Consider the following 15,983-nt stretch of genomic DNA (forward strand, 5'->3'; position numbering starts at 1 on the left):
GGAGTGTTTAAGCTCATTGTTTTTGTTCTGCAGCCCACAGCTTTACTGTTCTGGTTCACTTTTACTGCCTCTAGTCAGCCTTGTTTTCCAGACACAGCAGCTGTTCTCAGTGAAAAAGCTGTAAACACTCATTGTACACTACCTGCCCTGCAACAAGCAGCAATCACTCAAAATAGCAGCTCGCTGCTGAACATTGCAGAGCATTTAGCAGCTCAGGAGCCAGATTTTTTTTCTTATATACATCAAAACAGATTAGTGGACGCATGTGGAACAGACAAAGAAACACCTTATAAGACTCTACAGTTGGATCTAAATATGTCTTATGTCACATGATTTCCTGATGAAAGTGTCCCTCACACAACACAACATCAATCGTTTTATGACTATGTTTGGATAGTGAAGTGTAAAAGGGGACATTTTAATAAGCAGATGTCTTCTTCATTTTGGGAGCACTGAACTTGTTTGCCAGATAAAAAGAAAAACACACTTAAAGTTAATACTGATGTTGCTCTTTGTGTGCCAGATGTGTAAACAAACAGCTGCCTGCTAACAACTGTATGAGGTAAAAATGTAAATTTTGTGCTTACGGCTTCCTCCGGTAAACATCTGGAGGAAGCACATCAAACTGTTGCTTTTTTAATATTTCATGTGTATTTACTTAAGAAAAAACAATATCTATACTTATGACTCAAAAACTTTGAGTTATAAGTATGTATCTGAAAAGGGGAGGAAGCTATCACAATGGCTTTAAATCACCTGTTGAAACAAAACAACACCGTAGTAAAGCAAGAAGCCTCTTACTGTGAACATCCCCTCTCTGCTTGGTGACCTCCTTCTGGATGGTATTGTCCACTGGTGTGACCGGTGGCAGTGGCAAGGGTGGTCTGGTGGGAACTGCTGGCCTTGGAATGTAGGGTTTGCGAGTGGGTACCGGTGGCTTTCGGGTGGGTATGAAGGGCTTTCGGGTGGGTATGAAGGGCTTTCGGGTGGGGACCAACGGCTTGTGTTGCGATGGGGTCACCCTCGGGCGGGGTGCCTTGGTTGTAGTTGTAGCGGTTGGCGGCAATTTAGGGAAGATGATCTTTGGAGTGACTGGTGGGCGAGTGGTGGTGGTCCTCTGCTGATCCAAGTCTGGGATGTGGTTGTGATGATTTGGAGGCACTTTGCCTGGTCTCGGGGGGTCAATAACCACTTTAGGGATGGCTGAAATAATGAGAAAATGCAGATGGAGCACTGAAATATGAGCACTTAAGAGTTAATGAGGCATACATTTGCAGACTAACTGCAATTATTAGCCTCACTTTTTTGAAGAAGAGGGCTTTACTTCATCTACTGAGACTTCTGATAACCATTACCTAAATGTTAGCACTCTAAAACAAATTGGGTGTCTCCAATCACACTGAAAGCAAAAGCTCACAGCTGCAAACGAAGCTCATAAGTTCACATTCACTCACAGTTACAGGACTTCACAAGCTGAACCATTAAGACAGCCCACGTTCAGTGAACTCCTGCTCTTTGAAAATCGATCTTGCTTTCTTATCATGTCTTTTTTATCTGTCCGTGCGGTCATCTTGATTAGTAATTCTTTGTATGCTCATAGCCAGAGGCTTCGCAGCACAAGTCTAGAGCTGCTTGAAGTGTATGGAATGATTTCTGCACTAAGTCAGGCTGCTGTGCCCCGAAGATCACCCTCGCTCATGTCATCAAAGCTACACCGCCTTTTCCTTTGTGGCTGCACACATTGTCCAGGAGCAGAGACACAGATTGGGGGGTTGGCTTTCTTTTTTTTTTCTTTTTGGCAGGGGTGATAGTGGCAGTTTCCTAAGGATTTCATGAGTAAAGAATGAGAGTGGACAAAGGCAAAAGGTTTGAACTCTGTTATTGCCTTTTCAGGTTGCAGGCGACTTTGATATGTGATACATGAATAGGATATTGCAACGTGACTCCCTGAGCACTTGCGGCTCACACCCTTTGGGCAGGACGGTGGGGTGAAGTATATGCAGCAGGTTCCAACTTTGCTCTGTGGAATGCCACATGAGTTGCGCCCGTCCATTGGTTAAATAACTGTGGAGAATAAATGACTCTTTGTCTACTGAGCTGCTGTAAAAAAGTGCCGACGCACACTGTAATGAACTCTGTGTCAGTAAGCAGAATGAGACCAACTAACAGATTACAACAAATCACAGATGATGACGACTCCTCTTTGTGTCCTTATTACCCGAGCCGCATGTCAAAAAACCAAGTCAATCTGGGAACATGCGATAAAGGGGCAGGGTGAGTCAAGTAATGACTGACAGCTATTACAAAGAAAGGAATTTCAGTCCAAGCTTTGTGCTTGCAAGCCTATTTCTCCCTCTCTCCCTGCTCCCCCCCCCCCCCCCCCCCCCAGCACATTTTTAAAGACACAGGCAAAGAAAAAAAAACCTGAAGCCCTGTTCCTTGTTGATAAACTGAATATTAGTTCTGCGGTTTTCTCTCGGGACTTACGTTTACAGTCGTGGCCCATCCCCCTGTAGCCGTCTTTGCATTTGCACTTGTACGAGCCCGGCGTGTTGTAGCAGGTGGCAAAGCTGCTGCAGTGGCTTTGACCTAAAGAGCACTCATCCACATCTGAAAGATAATGGAAGCATAACAACATTCAGCTCCTGGGTGCAAGTGCAGAAAGCTTAAAACGTAAAAGCAGAATATCAAACGCTAATTGCTTCACATCCACTTAAAGGAAGCTTCAAAATTTATGTCGTACTGTTAGTGAAAGAGTTTAAGTGGATAATAGTCGACCTTTTATGAATACCGGAGGAAAAATCACCACGAAGGTTGTTGTAAAAGTCCTCCCCAAGATACAGAGATGTGTCTTTTATACATTTAAAGAGCACCTGCCAAGTTGCTCTTGGCCGTTCTTTAATCTAATCAACTTGATAATTTTATTCAAAAGCAGATAAAATAGGATATGAATTGCAATAGAAGCTAATCTGTATTTGTTTTTCACATTTTTGGTGGTTAGAATTCATGAGCATGATACTAACAATTAAAAATCCACCTTTTGAAAGTTAAAAGTTTATTAAATTGCCATATTACTAAGTTTTTTTAATCTCTGTTTTTCTTTTAGTTGAAAAATACAGTCATGTGAAAAAGAAAGTATGGACTTACTGCATCCATGCACCTTGCAGTCATTGAGTCGGCCATGAGCTTCTCTGTGTATCAAAATATTCTAAAGTTAAATGTGAGGCCATCTGTCTGACAGCTAAAGCTGAAAGATGCAACGGAAATACGATCCAGAGTTGCAAAGGTAAGACTCCTCCATAACCATGTGAGATATGGTTAATTGCTTGTACAAGTTACATTTTAAAATGCAATTTTCCTGTTTTTTGTTACTGCATTGTTTTCCCTTTGCAAAGTATCTACTGATGTAGTTGTTACACTGAATCGTGTTTTTTAAACTAATTGTTTTACAACCAATTAACCTACAAATAGAAAATCACAACGGGCCTGTTAAATGAGAGATTGGTTGAAAACCGCATCAGAGCATTAAATTAAAATACTAAAGCAAAGCAGAAGTTTGTCACATTGTAGTATCAAACATGGATTTCTGCTACTCATCTCTGCATGCGTGTTTCTTTTCTTTTCATCGGGCTCCTTCATAAGCAGTTCAAAAACAAAACTCGCATCACTAAAAGTACCTCGGCTTAAATTCAAGCCACCTCAGCGCATCTTTGACCTTTGTGTGAGTATTGCCAGTCGAAGCCTCACAACAGAGGCGCTGCCACAGTACCTATGCACTGGTATTTTCCGTTGATGTATTGCAGGTCGAAGCCTTCGTGGCATTTGCAGATGTAGCTACCAAAGGTGTTGATACATTTCCTGAACCTGGGACACACTGCTATCCCTGCTGCACACTCATCCACATCTGCAAAAGAAAGAAGATTGAGAAATTGAGGAAAATGCTCAGATAAATGTCTATAATGCATTAAATAAGAAGTGCACTCAAAATAAAACGACGTGATTTAAAAAAAAATTTGAGATTAGAAAGCATAATTGAATCTAAACTAAACATTACTATTCATGCCGGAACACATGTTCTTCATCCCTGCTTAGTATTCATTTATGAACAAAGCTCCTTTTACATTCTGCTCAGCGAGCAGAAAACAACACACACTAGCTTGTTTCATTATTTAAAGACTTTTTCCAAGTGTCTCTGTTGATCACCTTTACAGGCATGTGGTCATTAATATTTAGACGCTGGGAGCCTGAAAGCTTCACCTTAAAATCTTTAATTTATTTGCAGCATAATGCAGCTGAGGTGCTCAGAAACTGTTGTTTAAAATAACCTTAACAACACTAAAGTCACCTGGACCAGCTGGGAAAACAAGCGAGAGCGGTTAGTGGGCAGAGCTCTTCCCATCCCATTAACAACTACTGCTGAGGGTCTCATCAGCGAGGATCTTAATCCCAAACTGCTTGAGTGGAGCTGCTTAATGGCCAACAGTTGTGGATGCATCACTGCCGTCACAGCAAGGGCAGACGTGGATTATTATATTTGAAATCACAAAGTAAAGTAACTGCACCTTTATACAGAGTAAAAAGCAAATCATGCTTACCCCATTTTCACATTCACAGATTCTATATCAGCAATGTTTATGTTTTAAAATGTGCTGAAAGTGACAGCTTCTGTGAGAAGCCGACTTTAATCAGATGGTGTTTCAGTCAAATTCTGTCACTGAGCAAAAACAAGTCGATACCTTCATCCAGTGAATCGTGAGACATCCTTCTTCAAGGATTCCCGGCCTAATTCACTTTTAGTAAACAAACACTGAAGCATGTGGAGTTTCCTAAAACAGCTACAGTAGTCCTGCTGGAGCTATTATGTTTACATTTTGTACCAATTCATGCATTTCAGTCGCTTCCAATGATTAAAAAAACCCAGAATGGCCGATGGGATGAATATATATGGTTTATAATGACTCATTCATACAAACTTGTACTCATTCCTGTTAAGGTTACAGAGAATTAGTTCAACTAAAACATCCGACACACTACGATGGTCCGATCGCAGCGTTCGTGCACTTTGAAACATGTATGAGAGCAAAGCTACAGATATGAGCAGCAGTGCGCTACGATCCCATTTCCACAAAAGTTGCAACACTGTGTGAAGTAGTACAAAGGGAATGCAAGATTTTCTAGTCATCCCAGTGCTATATTTTATTGAATATAGTACATATCAAATGGACTTTTTAAGAATATGCGCTCATTTTGAATGTTATGTGCTTAAAAAACACAGATTTGACCGACAGCGTTTCATCATCTCTTCCTCATTAAAAACCCATAACTGTAGTTTTTAGTGTGAGATGTTTCTCATGATGTTGATATTTAGGCCTCTTTGTTTGTTTAGGGTTTTTTTTTTGTTTCATACAGTAATGTGCCAAATGTTTTCAGTGGGTTTCTGCTGGCAAAATGTTTCTCAGCATTTTCTTGCTGAAATAAGAAATTTATTTATTTTTATTTATCACTTTCCTCATGCTGAAAAATGTCTTCAAATGTCGGCATAATATTGTTTCAAAACAGTGTCCTGTATTAATGGTGCCTTTTCAGTTATTTATGACATATTCGTTAATGCCAACACCCCATACCGTCATAACTGCTTTCCTTCTTAGCCTGGAGGACACGTCATTTCCAAACTCAAATTTTGAATCCACAGACCACAGGGTACTTTTTACTCTTTACCTCAGTCCACACTGAATGAGCTCAGGCCCAGAGGGTTGTTTATTTCATGCTACAGTTTTCACTTGCATTTTGGGGCGGCAGCGATAAACTGTGTTTACTGACAATGCTTTTCAGAATTGTTCCTGAGTCCATGCATAAAAGTGTCTGTTTTTAATGCAGTGGTGCCTGAGGGCCTGAAGCTCACGCACCTTTCGTTCATTTTTGACCTTTTCTCTTACATCAGATTTTTTAATTTTACATTAAGAAAGGGTCTTCTTAACTTATTGAACCACTTACAAATTCAGACTTTCACACCCTTCTCCATTTTTACATCTGACAGACTCATCCTCTCTTTTTATATCCAGTCATGCTACTAATTAACCTCATTAGCTGCCAGATGCTTCACTTCAGTCTCTGGTTCCTACATAGAATCACGTCCACGAGGATGATTATACAGCTTCCATAAAACTCTCCACGTCCAGAGTTTACTGTACTAACACCTGTGGTAGGCAAAGGGTTCTGTCCCCTTCATAATTCTTCATGATTCATGTCGGTGCTATTTTAGAAAACCACCCCTTTAGCTGCCCAGCAGTTAAGTGGCCCTATAAGGCAGCATAAAGGGGAAGAGCCTCTAGTGAACACCCTGTGTTTAAACCTGACACAGGTTAACTGCCTCAACTGCCTACCTCATCTGTTAAGGTACCCCTCTGAGGAGCAGTGTCACATAAAATTGGCAGTAAAGGCAGACATGTGGGATTCCCTCGATCGCATTCCTGCTGTAAAAGCAACAGGAAGCAAACAACTTGGTCGAGAAGGACCGACGATGAAATCAAAGTGATGCGCTGTGAAACAATTTGGATGAATTCAACTTTGATGAGTTGTTTGCTTTGAGGATTTGCGTTCGAGTGGCTAAACTGCAAATTGTGTTGCCAGTTTCTTTCCTTCCTTTGCCAAAATAGTTGCCTTTGATTAGCAAATTTAAAGGCTGAGAAAAACACACAAACACATACTCACACACAAACAAAAAAAAAGTTATATTTATGAGGATTTACACGCTGCAAGTCGCTCACAGATAAGAGTAGCTCAGCTTTCAGGCATGTGGAGATATTTTAAGACCGGGACGTACCCACACAGGTTCTCCCATCCGGAGCCAGCTGTAGCCCCGGCGACGGACACTGACATCGGACCTCTCCTTTCAGCACCTCGCAGCCATACTGGCAGTTGGCCATACCACAAGTGCGAGCGTCTGATGGGTAAAAGAGAAACACGGCACACATTAACACACACTGGTGCCACTGGGGAGTACAAAGGGAGAAGAGTTTATGCCATTCTCACCTACACTTTTCTTTCCCCACACCAACACACACACGCGCGCGCGCTTCTTTTTCCTCCAGCCAATTTATAACAGCCACGCCACTCGCCTGCCTTTTCTGATATTAGCCAGCTTGACCCTGGGGTGCTGCCAGCGGCACAGCACTCACTCTGCCATTATTAGACTTCTCTGCTGTGCAGTTGCCATGTGCTCACACCTTAGCTCCAGCAATCTTCCCCCTGCCCACTTTTATCCTTTGTTACACCCAAAGATTGATAATCCATCTCCCCCCCTTGATATCAAAGCAACAGCGTGAGGCGTGAGTGTTGTTGAGACGTGCCGGGCAGATCAAGAACTTCCAAAAATAATAACGTAATGAAACAGATTTTCTTCGGCCTGTCTTGATAACAGTGGGCTCTAAAAAGGAAATTAAAAGTGAGGCTTTTGCTGCCACTGCTACTTCAGCTGCTGCCGGCACCCTGGAGTAGAGTCTGATGACTGAGGCAGGCCGGGCTGATTAAATGCTACAGTGATCTATTGATCAAAGGGGAGAAAGGAGGAGCAGCAAGGTGTTTAACGGCATCATGCTATCATTAGACAACAACACCTAGGATAATTTCAGATTGCCTCAAGTGTTACGCGATTTAGACTTTAAAAGGTGGGGAGTGAATTTTCCCCTCGTACAAAAGAACTAATTAAAAAGAGGTATCGGGAGTCATACAGTCCTCAAGTGGAAACGTGCAGGGAAAATAGTTATCAGGTGGGAAACAGAATTTACAGGGAGACATGTTCAGGCATCAGCTCACATTCTGTGGACTACCTCGGGGCAAACAATAAAAAAAACCCTAAAAGAAAATGTGCACATTCACTCAAGGGTCTGTAGATTGTGTTTCTTTCATATTTTTCATTTCAGCCCTCAAAGGGTTTTTCACAGGGGTTCTTTAGTCTGCAGAGCTACTATAATGAAGCAGATCAACACGGTGTTTTAATCAAAACAGTCTATCAAAGGATTGTGAGGCTGCTGTCAGGGGTACGAGTGGGAAATACATTTCTTAATGATATCAACACCGTGTCCTGTAGAAACAGATGGATACATTCAGTGAAAAGAGGAATCCTCCATGAGGAGAACACAGACAGGGAAAGGAAACTTCCACCTCTCAGGCTGTAACACAAAGAGTGTTAACAATCAAAGTGTGTGTGTGCAAGAGAAACAGGCTTACTTCCACAGGTCCCGTCAGGCATCAGCATGTAGCCATTCAGGCAGTAACACTTGTAGCTCCCATACGTGTTCATGCACCTGTGTTTGCAGGGCCTTGGCTTTAGCCCGCACTCATTCAGGTCTGCAGACAGAGAGAAAGACAACTTAAATCACCCGGGGTACAGAGAGACAGAGGTCCTATAAAGAGGTGAAATTAGTCACGGGGCAAAGGTGGAAGAGGTGAGTCATGTCAGACATCGCTTGTCCATTTACGTGCAGGTATGCAGGCTCCCTCTGAGGTGACTGCGTGTTAACGTGGTCGTTGTTTAAATGGGGTGGGGGTATCTTCAAGGAAGTGAAGCGTTTCTGTGTTCTGACAGGCCCAGAAATCGCCCTTTTGATGGTTAAGCCAGTAACAGCATTAAACCTTTGCATCACCTGCATGCGATGAAGGATATGATTAAACCCTATGACTTTCCACCACTTTGTGAGGTTTGCCAGTTCTCCATCTGGTTTTCTTTGATGGATACGTTTAATTCTGGTGTTTTTATGTGGACGTGAAAGTAGAGAAATCTCACCCACAGTAGCCCATGAAAATCTTATTAGAAAACGATGCTGTCTGGGCTCGGAGTAAGGAGCACGCCTTGGAGAAAAGAATATGCTCTCAGCTCAACACCTGTCAAATGCTTATGCAAATTCAAGTCATTATGCTTTTCTCGGAGCAGACATTTTGACGAGTCAAACAGAGCTGTAACTAATGACATTAATGATGTCTTCCTTTCTTCCATGTATTTTAAATCCCAGGGCTCTGGTGCATGCTGCCTCACTGGGATGACTTACTGACATTCCAAAATGTAACAGAGCATTGCCAAAACCATTAAAACACTGGTTACACTTGTGTACCTCCTGTTATGATAAGACAAAGTGTGCAAAGTACGTGCAAAGTTTACAGTGGCTCAGGTAAGTGAATATATTTAGGTCTTTATATTCATTAAAATGGATGGAAAACAAAGAGACAGCCACGACATTACCTTTAAAAGGCATATTTTGACATATCATCGCATAAAAAATTAAAGGTGACAATTTGTTTTCATTAGTCTGTTTCAGGTCATTGCACACACTGCAACTTCAGAACAACTTAGTTGGATATGATTAATATAGTAACACCTACAGTCAGCTGGAAAAGAAAGTTTTCCCCAAACTCTCTGCAGTCCAGTGAAAACTAAGTACACCTCATGGTTCAGTAGCTTGTAGGATCACCTTTAGCTGCAATAACTTAAAGTAATTGTTTTCTTTATGGCTTTATCAGACCCTCTTGTCACAGTGGAGGAATGACCCACTCTTGGTGCTTCACTTCATTGAGGTTTGACAGGCTCATTCGTCTGGGCTTTGACTGGGTCATTGCAACACCTTGGTGCTTTTCTTCTTCGGTCATTCTGTTGCAGATTTGCTGTTATGCTTGGGAAAACTGTCCTGTTGCATAACCCAATTTGAGAAAAGCTTTAGCTGTCAGAAAGACGGCCTCATATTTGAGACAAAAGTACTTTGTTATACAGATGAGTTCATGGTGGACTGCAAGGTGCTCAGGTCCTTTGGCTGTAAAAACGAGTCCAAATCATGACCATTGTGGTCGACAGTTGGTATGAGGTTTTTCTGCCAATATGTTTGGTGTGCATTACAGTCAAACATCTCCACTCCACAAGGACGTTGTTCAAGATGCCTTGAAAAAGCCATACTTGTTCAGCCTTTTAGATCGTACTATTATGTACTGTTAGCATTTAACAGGTCTCAGTAGAGTCTGAGTCGTGGCTCTTGGAGTGTTTTATGACCTTTGTGCGGTCTGAAGTGTGTCAAAGCAAATGTGACATCTTCCAAAGCATACTGCTAACACATACCTGAATGCTCCAGATCAACAAATTGCCAAAACTTCTGCTTTTATCAAAGTGATCCTGCTTTCCAGTCATCAGATAATTAGTACATTTGCGGCAAAGACCAGGCTGCTTCTTGTTCTCTTAACTCCTGTGGAAGCAGTAAGGGGGGCACTTACTTCTTTAACAGGACTACATAGGGCTGCATGAAAACTTTTTTTTCCCACAACTGTATATATTTAAAATCAAATCAAGTGTTGTGTCTCAAATTGTACATTTCTGCACTAACACTTGTCTTTTTGAATGCATAAGAAGAGTGACTTTTAAAAGTTTGGGCACATGCATTCCACCAGACATTCTCCAATGGTGTGCTCATTACAGTCAGAAGCTGACTGAACAGCAGAAAGGATGGATTTTCAGCCAGTAGTAGGAGGATGGTGATGCCAATAACTGGCTAGCTAGCTAGCACTTTATGCTTCTTGGGGCAGCACTATTCAGTGGTTACCACCCTCATTATTTTAAAAACTTGGTGCTACGTTTTGGTCAGAAATTTTGCAAAGTGCATTGCCAACACAACAATGATGGTCAAATAATCATCATTTTGAGGCACTACATTGGTAAAATTTATAGACTATGCAAGTAAATCCACAGTCTATTAGTAAAAGTTTTCAAATGAAACACAAGCAAAGGCTTTTAACAGCTGTCTTAAATAAGGAAGGTCTGTTTTTATTTAGTCCACTGAACAAAGAATAACTATTCTCTGATACAAAGTGACAATCATAACAATTATGTAATGCACTCAAGCTTTCACTCCATTAAAGAGGATAAAAATGATGGCAGATGAAATTACTGAACCATCTTTAGGTGAAACACAAACAGAAATGTCATAATTACATCATGTTTTCATCATTTTTTATTTTTTTTAGCGGTTTGATGTTTAGCTCCTCAGTTTACAGCTAGTGGGAGCAGACTGTAGATTAACTGCCACCAACAGTTTATCAGTGAACTCAAACATAATATTTGCCGTAACTTATTGGATGAAAAGGCCAAATTATTTCTGTCTTAACCTGGCTGTTAATGTTATTAGCAACACAAGTGCTTTTTATGCTGCGTTAAATGTTCACTGCAAGAAAAACCTCTTGTAGCTTTCTTGGTGGTTTCAGACTTTGATGCTGTAATTGTTATTTGCTGTGTGCGCTCAATAATTTATGCAAGAAATTCTTTCTACGCTCCCACTTTTAGAAAGAGGGATTACACTAGCCTGCAGTCATGCAGCTCAGATGTGCAAAGCGTTTGCTTTAAATCATGTTTTTCACCTAAAGTAAGTTTTAGGAAAGAGTTGTCTCATAAAGGAAACTGTGTCACTCTTTCAGAGCATCACTGAACAGCTTGTCTGGTTAGAGTAACCAGATAAGCCTTTTCATAGTCCCAGCTCTTGCTTACATCCTTTTAATAACTTGGAGAACTTCAGTGCTTACAAGGAAGACTACATTCTGTTTGAAGTCTAAGTTTTATTGACCAAACAGGCTTTGGTTGTATACAGGTAAACAGTTCGTGTGAAGTGAAAAAGGGATTGCATTTAGTGAAATGTAATATTAAAACCACTGGTTATTGCCTGAAGACAGACTATCTTTAGATAAGCTTTTCAAACAGGTTGCTTCTGCTTTGGTTAGCATAAATTCGCATGTGCATATCGCTGAAATACTTATGGATTTTGATGGAAACAGGGTTTATGTTTGGGGCAAATGTTTCTTCATATATTACCTGCACCTCGTTTAAATGTGACAAGTTTGGAGTGTCAGAACCATAAAAGGAAAAATCCAACTTGAAACGGTACCAAAAATCCATCACACCTGAACGATGACACACACTCCAAGCAATATAAATAACTATGAATACCACTCTCTGTGTCTGTGACACAGTAGAAGCATCATAAAATAGATTTCATCTCACCGTGTGGCACATGAGCGTTCATCTTGGCTTACTGCACTTTAAATGGCGCCGTGTTTAGCTCTATGGACATATGTAGGGCACATTCTTTGAGAGCCACATGCCTCCTGCATTTAAAAGATGCCACAGTTTAATTTGGATGAATGATTGAGCAGATGCCCAGTTTGTATATGTACAGACTCCTGTCTTCTATTAATGAAAGCTTCTGGTCTACTAAAGCCAAACTGGCTAAGTGATCAGTAAATGTGTCAGAAATTTGGACAGCATGCTTAACCTTAGGAAGTGCTGCCAGACTTCAAGTCATGTTCCATAACCATAAATTCTTTTAGATATATAGGGGTCAGTTTGTGAAAGCAGCTGTCATGCTGGGGTGATATATAAATCATTTAAAACATTACTTTCACTGTTTGAATGAGTAGAGATAACAAGGAGCAGACTACTTACATTCTTCTACATGTAAGACAAGCTAAATGTTATTAGACTTAAGCAGGGCTGCACGATTAATCCAGTTTTAATCTCGATCACGAGTCTGGTTTCCCACAATTAAATCAGCATCACTGATTGATAATGAAAATCTGTGCTCTGGCAATAAAATCCTGTTCCCTGCAATGTACAGGATCACATTAAAAGCAGGTCATTAGCTGTTGTTTGGAAATACATTTTAGTGATTTAGTCCTGTATTATTGGGGCTGTGCTCCAACTCAACACAACTAACTTATTCAAAACACATCTACATCTGCTCTACAATGAATGTAAAGACAAACAGTGCGGTCGTACCTAATGGAAATCATCCAGCACAGACTCAGAAGTCCATAAAAAAAGCAGGCCTGTGCAGCGCATCTGGTCGTCCATCAAGCTCAAAAAGACAAACTGAAGTCACCAACAAATGCAGTCAAATTCCATTTAGCCAAAAATATGTGTCCACTACCCATTAAGGCTTAAGGAAACTGGTCAACTGTATGAAAGTGGCAAAACCTGCACTATAGGCAAAGAGAGAAATAAAGTTTTACTATATGCATTTTATTCACATCTGTCATGTAGGTAACCATAATGGAATAAAAAAAAAGTGCTCCAAGGCTCCAAAGGCTTAACTGACAAGTGCTTTTCAGTGGGGCAGATGCAAGCTCAGGACCAACAAAAAGGACTTCCTGGGGCACTTGGTTTTATTGCAAAATAATACAACAAGTTTATTCTAGGAGCAGTATGAGACGAACAAGTGCATAATTGCTCTAAGAGTCGACCCTGATGAAGAATAGATGTGTTGGTTTATATTCTTTCCTTCTAGGAAATGCACTCGGGTCAGATGAATAAGGCGTTTGGATACAAACACCTCATTTGTATGCAGAGATGTTTTAATTAACATGAATGCTGCACAAGGCAAAGGTGAAAGCATCGTCCTGTGGACTACATTTTGTGTTAGCTTAGTTAAAAAAGAAAAAAAAAATTATATGAATATTTATTCTCTATGATATGCACTGAATTTAGGTAACTAAAGAAGGACTGGTTTTATTTTAAACATTAGCAGGAATGCAGCAGAGCATGGATGTAAGCTTACATGATCATTTCGGGGGTCAAATCAGTGAATAATCACAACAACAAACGTTGACATTTAAAATAATAGTGATAATAATTTTGCTCATAGTCGTGCTGCCCTAAAATGAATTTTTATTTTGAAATTTCAGGATTTCTGATATGAATGAAATGTCTTTGCAAATATAAACTGATTGTCTTCTTGAGATAACAAGATTTTCATTTGCGTGCATAACAAAGTGACACAGGTGCAGTGTGATGACTCTTATTATTACACAGCACACACAGCAGGTCTTGCTGCCCACTGCAAACCGAATTTGTTCTGCTATTTTTGTTCACCACATGAGCATAAAGCTCACTGCTTTTTTCCCCTCACTTTTCAAACACCTGTACAAACTGACAGTCTTTCCGCTGCGACATAAATTATTCTTAGTTTTTCTATGGAGGGAACCACGTCAAAATGATTTGTTCTGTCCTTTGTCAGACAGGAGGCTTAGCTCCGCTTACTTCACCCACAAGATATTGTCCAAAACACTCACACCTGCACACACACGTGCATGCACGCACATCACTGTTGTCCAATTTTTACAATTAACACTGTCAATCCTGTTTCTTTTTTTCATAGCACACAGCTTTTGCACACTCATTACTGCGATAACAGAAAACCATAGCAACACTGTCCATTGTCAGCGTGAAAGAGGAAAAAGGTCTCCACTTGTCCGTTGCACTGAAAAACAGCTTAAAAATGTAAATGAGGGATTATTGAAATTCTCACATTCTCAGACAGTAGAGCATCAGCACAAGCAACGCGCAAGATACAGCCAGGCTCTCATCTACAGGCAAGACCAAGAGGACAGACAGAGAGAGAGAGAGAAACAGAGAGATAACGCACAGATATGACCACCAATTCATACTTCGACATGGCCCCAGGACTGCAGAAACCTGTGAGATAGCAGAGGTGGAGAGCCCCTCTGGGGTGTTCACTGTATGGTAAATGAACTGCTAAGACACATTTGAAGTGATGCAAAATGGAGTGATTTATTGGGTCAGCTCCACTGAGGTGTGCTACATTCCCGACACACCTCTATCACTGACAGGGATTAGCAGGGGCCTTTTTCTTGGGCATATGCTCATCTTTAAAGGAGATAACACTGGTTGGAATTCAAGGCCTTGTTCTAGCAGCGATGGAGAAGCCACGAGTGCTGTGTCCATGTCGATGATGGTTTGAAAAGCAAGGAAGAGCTATTTGTTCCAGGCAGTCATGGTGCAAATGAGAAAGAAGAAGAAGAAGCAGGGAAGAGAAACTCATGATGGCTCTTCTGCACAGAGAAACTGTATTCAGGGTAGAAGGGATAAAGAAAGGGAGGGGAGAGTGGTAAAAACTGCAACATGCTTGGCACTCGTGCTGTTTTTCTTCTGCTGAAAAGCTGCTCTTGGGTGGTGCCTCCTCTGCCAGGGACAGAACGAAAGCAGGAAGAAAATAACTGGGAGTGACATTTAGTCCTCCTTAGGTCGCATTGTGCAGCACCATGCATGTTGCCAAGGGGGAAGAAGAGAAGCTGCCGAGGGGAGGTCGATCGAATCTCACCCTCCATCACAACTCTCGCCGGCTGATGGTCCACGGGAAGAAAGATAGGAAGGTGACTGGCCCACACTGGTGGGGTTAAATAGTCCAGCGCCTCTTCTTTAGACAAAAGAAAATGGGTTAGAGAGGAGGAGGGGAGTGGGAGGAAAGGGAGTGGAGGGTTTGATTGACATGAAGTAGTAAAGTGAGTGAGGAGAACAGAGGGAGAGGGAGAGAGAGAGAGAATTTTTAAAAAAGGAACCAACCAATGGATTAGGACACCTCTGACCACGCTACATTCCTGGAAAGTAAAGAGGAACATTATGCAGCAAAGAGGATTACACTTGTGGGAATTGGACATGAGCTGAGTATCAGGAAAAAAAAAGGGCACATGGGAGAAACAGCAAAAAGTGGTTTTGCATCTCCTGTCCTCCTGCCCGCTCGTCTCTTCTGCATTCCCTTTTTGTCACAAGGGTGAAATAGGATCTGAGAGAATTACAGTATCGCACAGATTCAGAGGATCCCTTCTCAATTTCTGCCCGGAGTTTCAAAAGTAGGCAGGAGTTACATTTAAAGAGACAAATCACTGTTTGACTGCAAATGCTTCAGCCTCAGGAATTTCAGCCCCTCCCCTTCCTGCCTAACCATCTATCATTCAAGCAACCTTTCCTCCGGCACTGGGCTAACAACAGCTATTGTTAAGTGACAAGAAGATGATACAACTAGCTCCGACTGTTTCTGCATGCTCCATATCATCCGAGCATTTTTCGACCGAGGAATACAAAAATCTAAACTGAGAGGTTACGCAAGCAGCCGCACTGCCAACTCTGCTTAAGACGGAAGCATTTGTAGCTGAACTTTTCT

At 41.3% G+C, this 15,983-nt stretch overlaps 1 protein-coding gene across 4 annotated transcripts in view; it reads right to left on the bottom strand.

The window, feature by feature from the left end:
- Nucleotides 1-15,983, bottom strand: part of npnta (nephronectin a) — a 56,735-nt gene that overhangs the window by 13,195 nt on the left and 27,557 nt on the right. For 2 of the 4 annotated variants that reach the window (XM_086295559.1, XM_086295558.1), the window contains 6 exons: nucleotides 15,144-15,239; nucleotides 8,230-8,349; nucleotides 6,824-6,943; nucleotides 3,770-3,904; nucleotides 2,488-2,610; nucleotides 802-1,203 (listed from right to left, as the gene is read on the bottom strand). In XM_086295559.1, coding sequence (XP_086151685.1) covers nucleotides 802-1,203; nucleotides 2,488-2,610; nucleotides 3,770-3,904; nucleotides 6,824-6,943; nucleotides 8,230-8,349; nucleotides 15,144-15,239 — 996 coding nt within the window. The remainder of the gene's footprint in view (nucleotides 1-801; nucleotides 1,204-2,487; nucleotides 2,611-3,769; nucleotides 3,905-6,823; nucleotides 6,944-8,229; nucleotides 8,350-15,143; nucleotides 15,240-15,983) is intronic. The other 2 variants (XM_086295561.1, XM_086295560.1) reach the window with 1 other exon arrangement.

Source organism: Aulonocara sp. 'chitande type north' Nkhata Bay, linkage group LG6, assembly GCF_057382095.1.
Source record: "Aulonocara sp. 'chitande type north' Nkhata Bay isolate Kocher_YH1m ecotype deep benthic linkage group LG6, A_spYH_male_GT1.1, whole genome shotgun sequence".
In the NCBI taxonomy this organism is placed as follows: domain Eukaryota; kingdom Metazoa; phylum Chordata; class Actinopteri; order Cichliformes; family Cichlidae; genus Aulonocara; species Aulonocara sp. 'chitande type north' Nkhata Bay.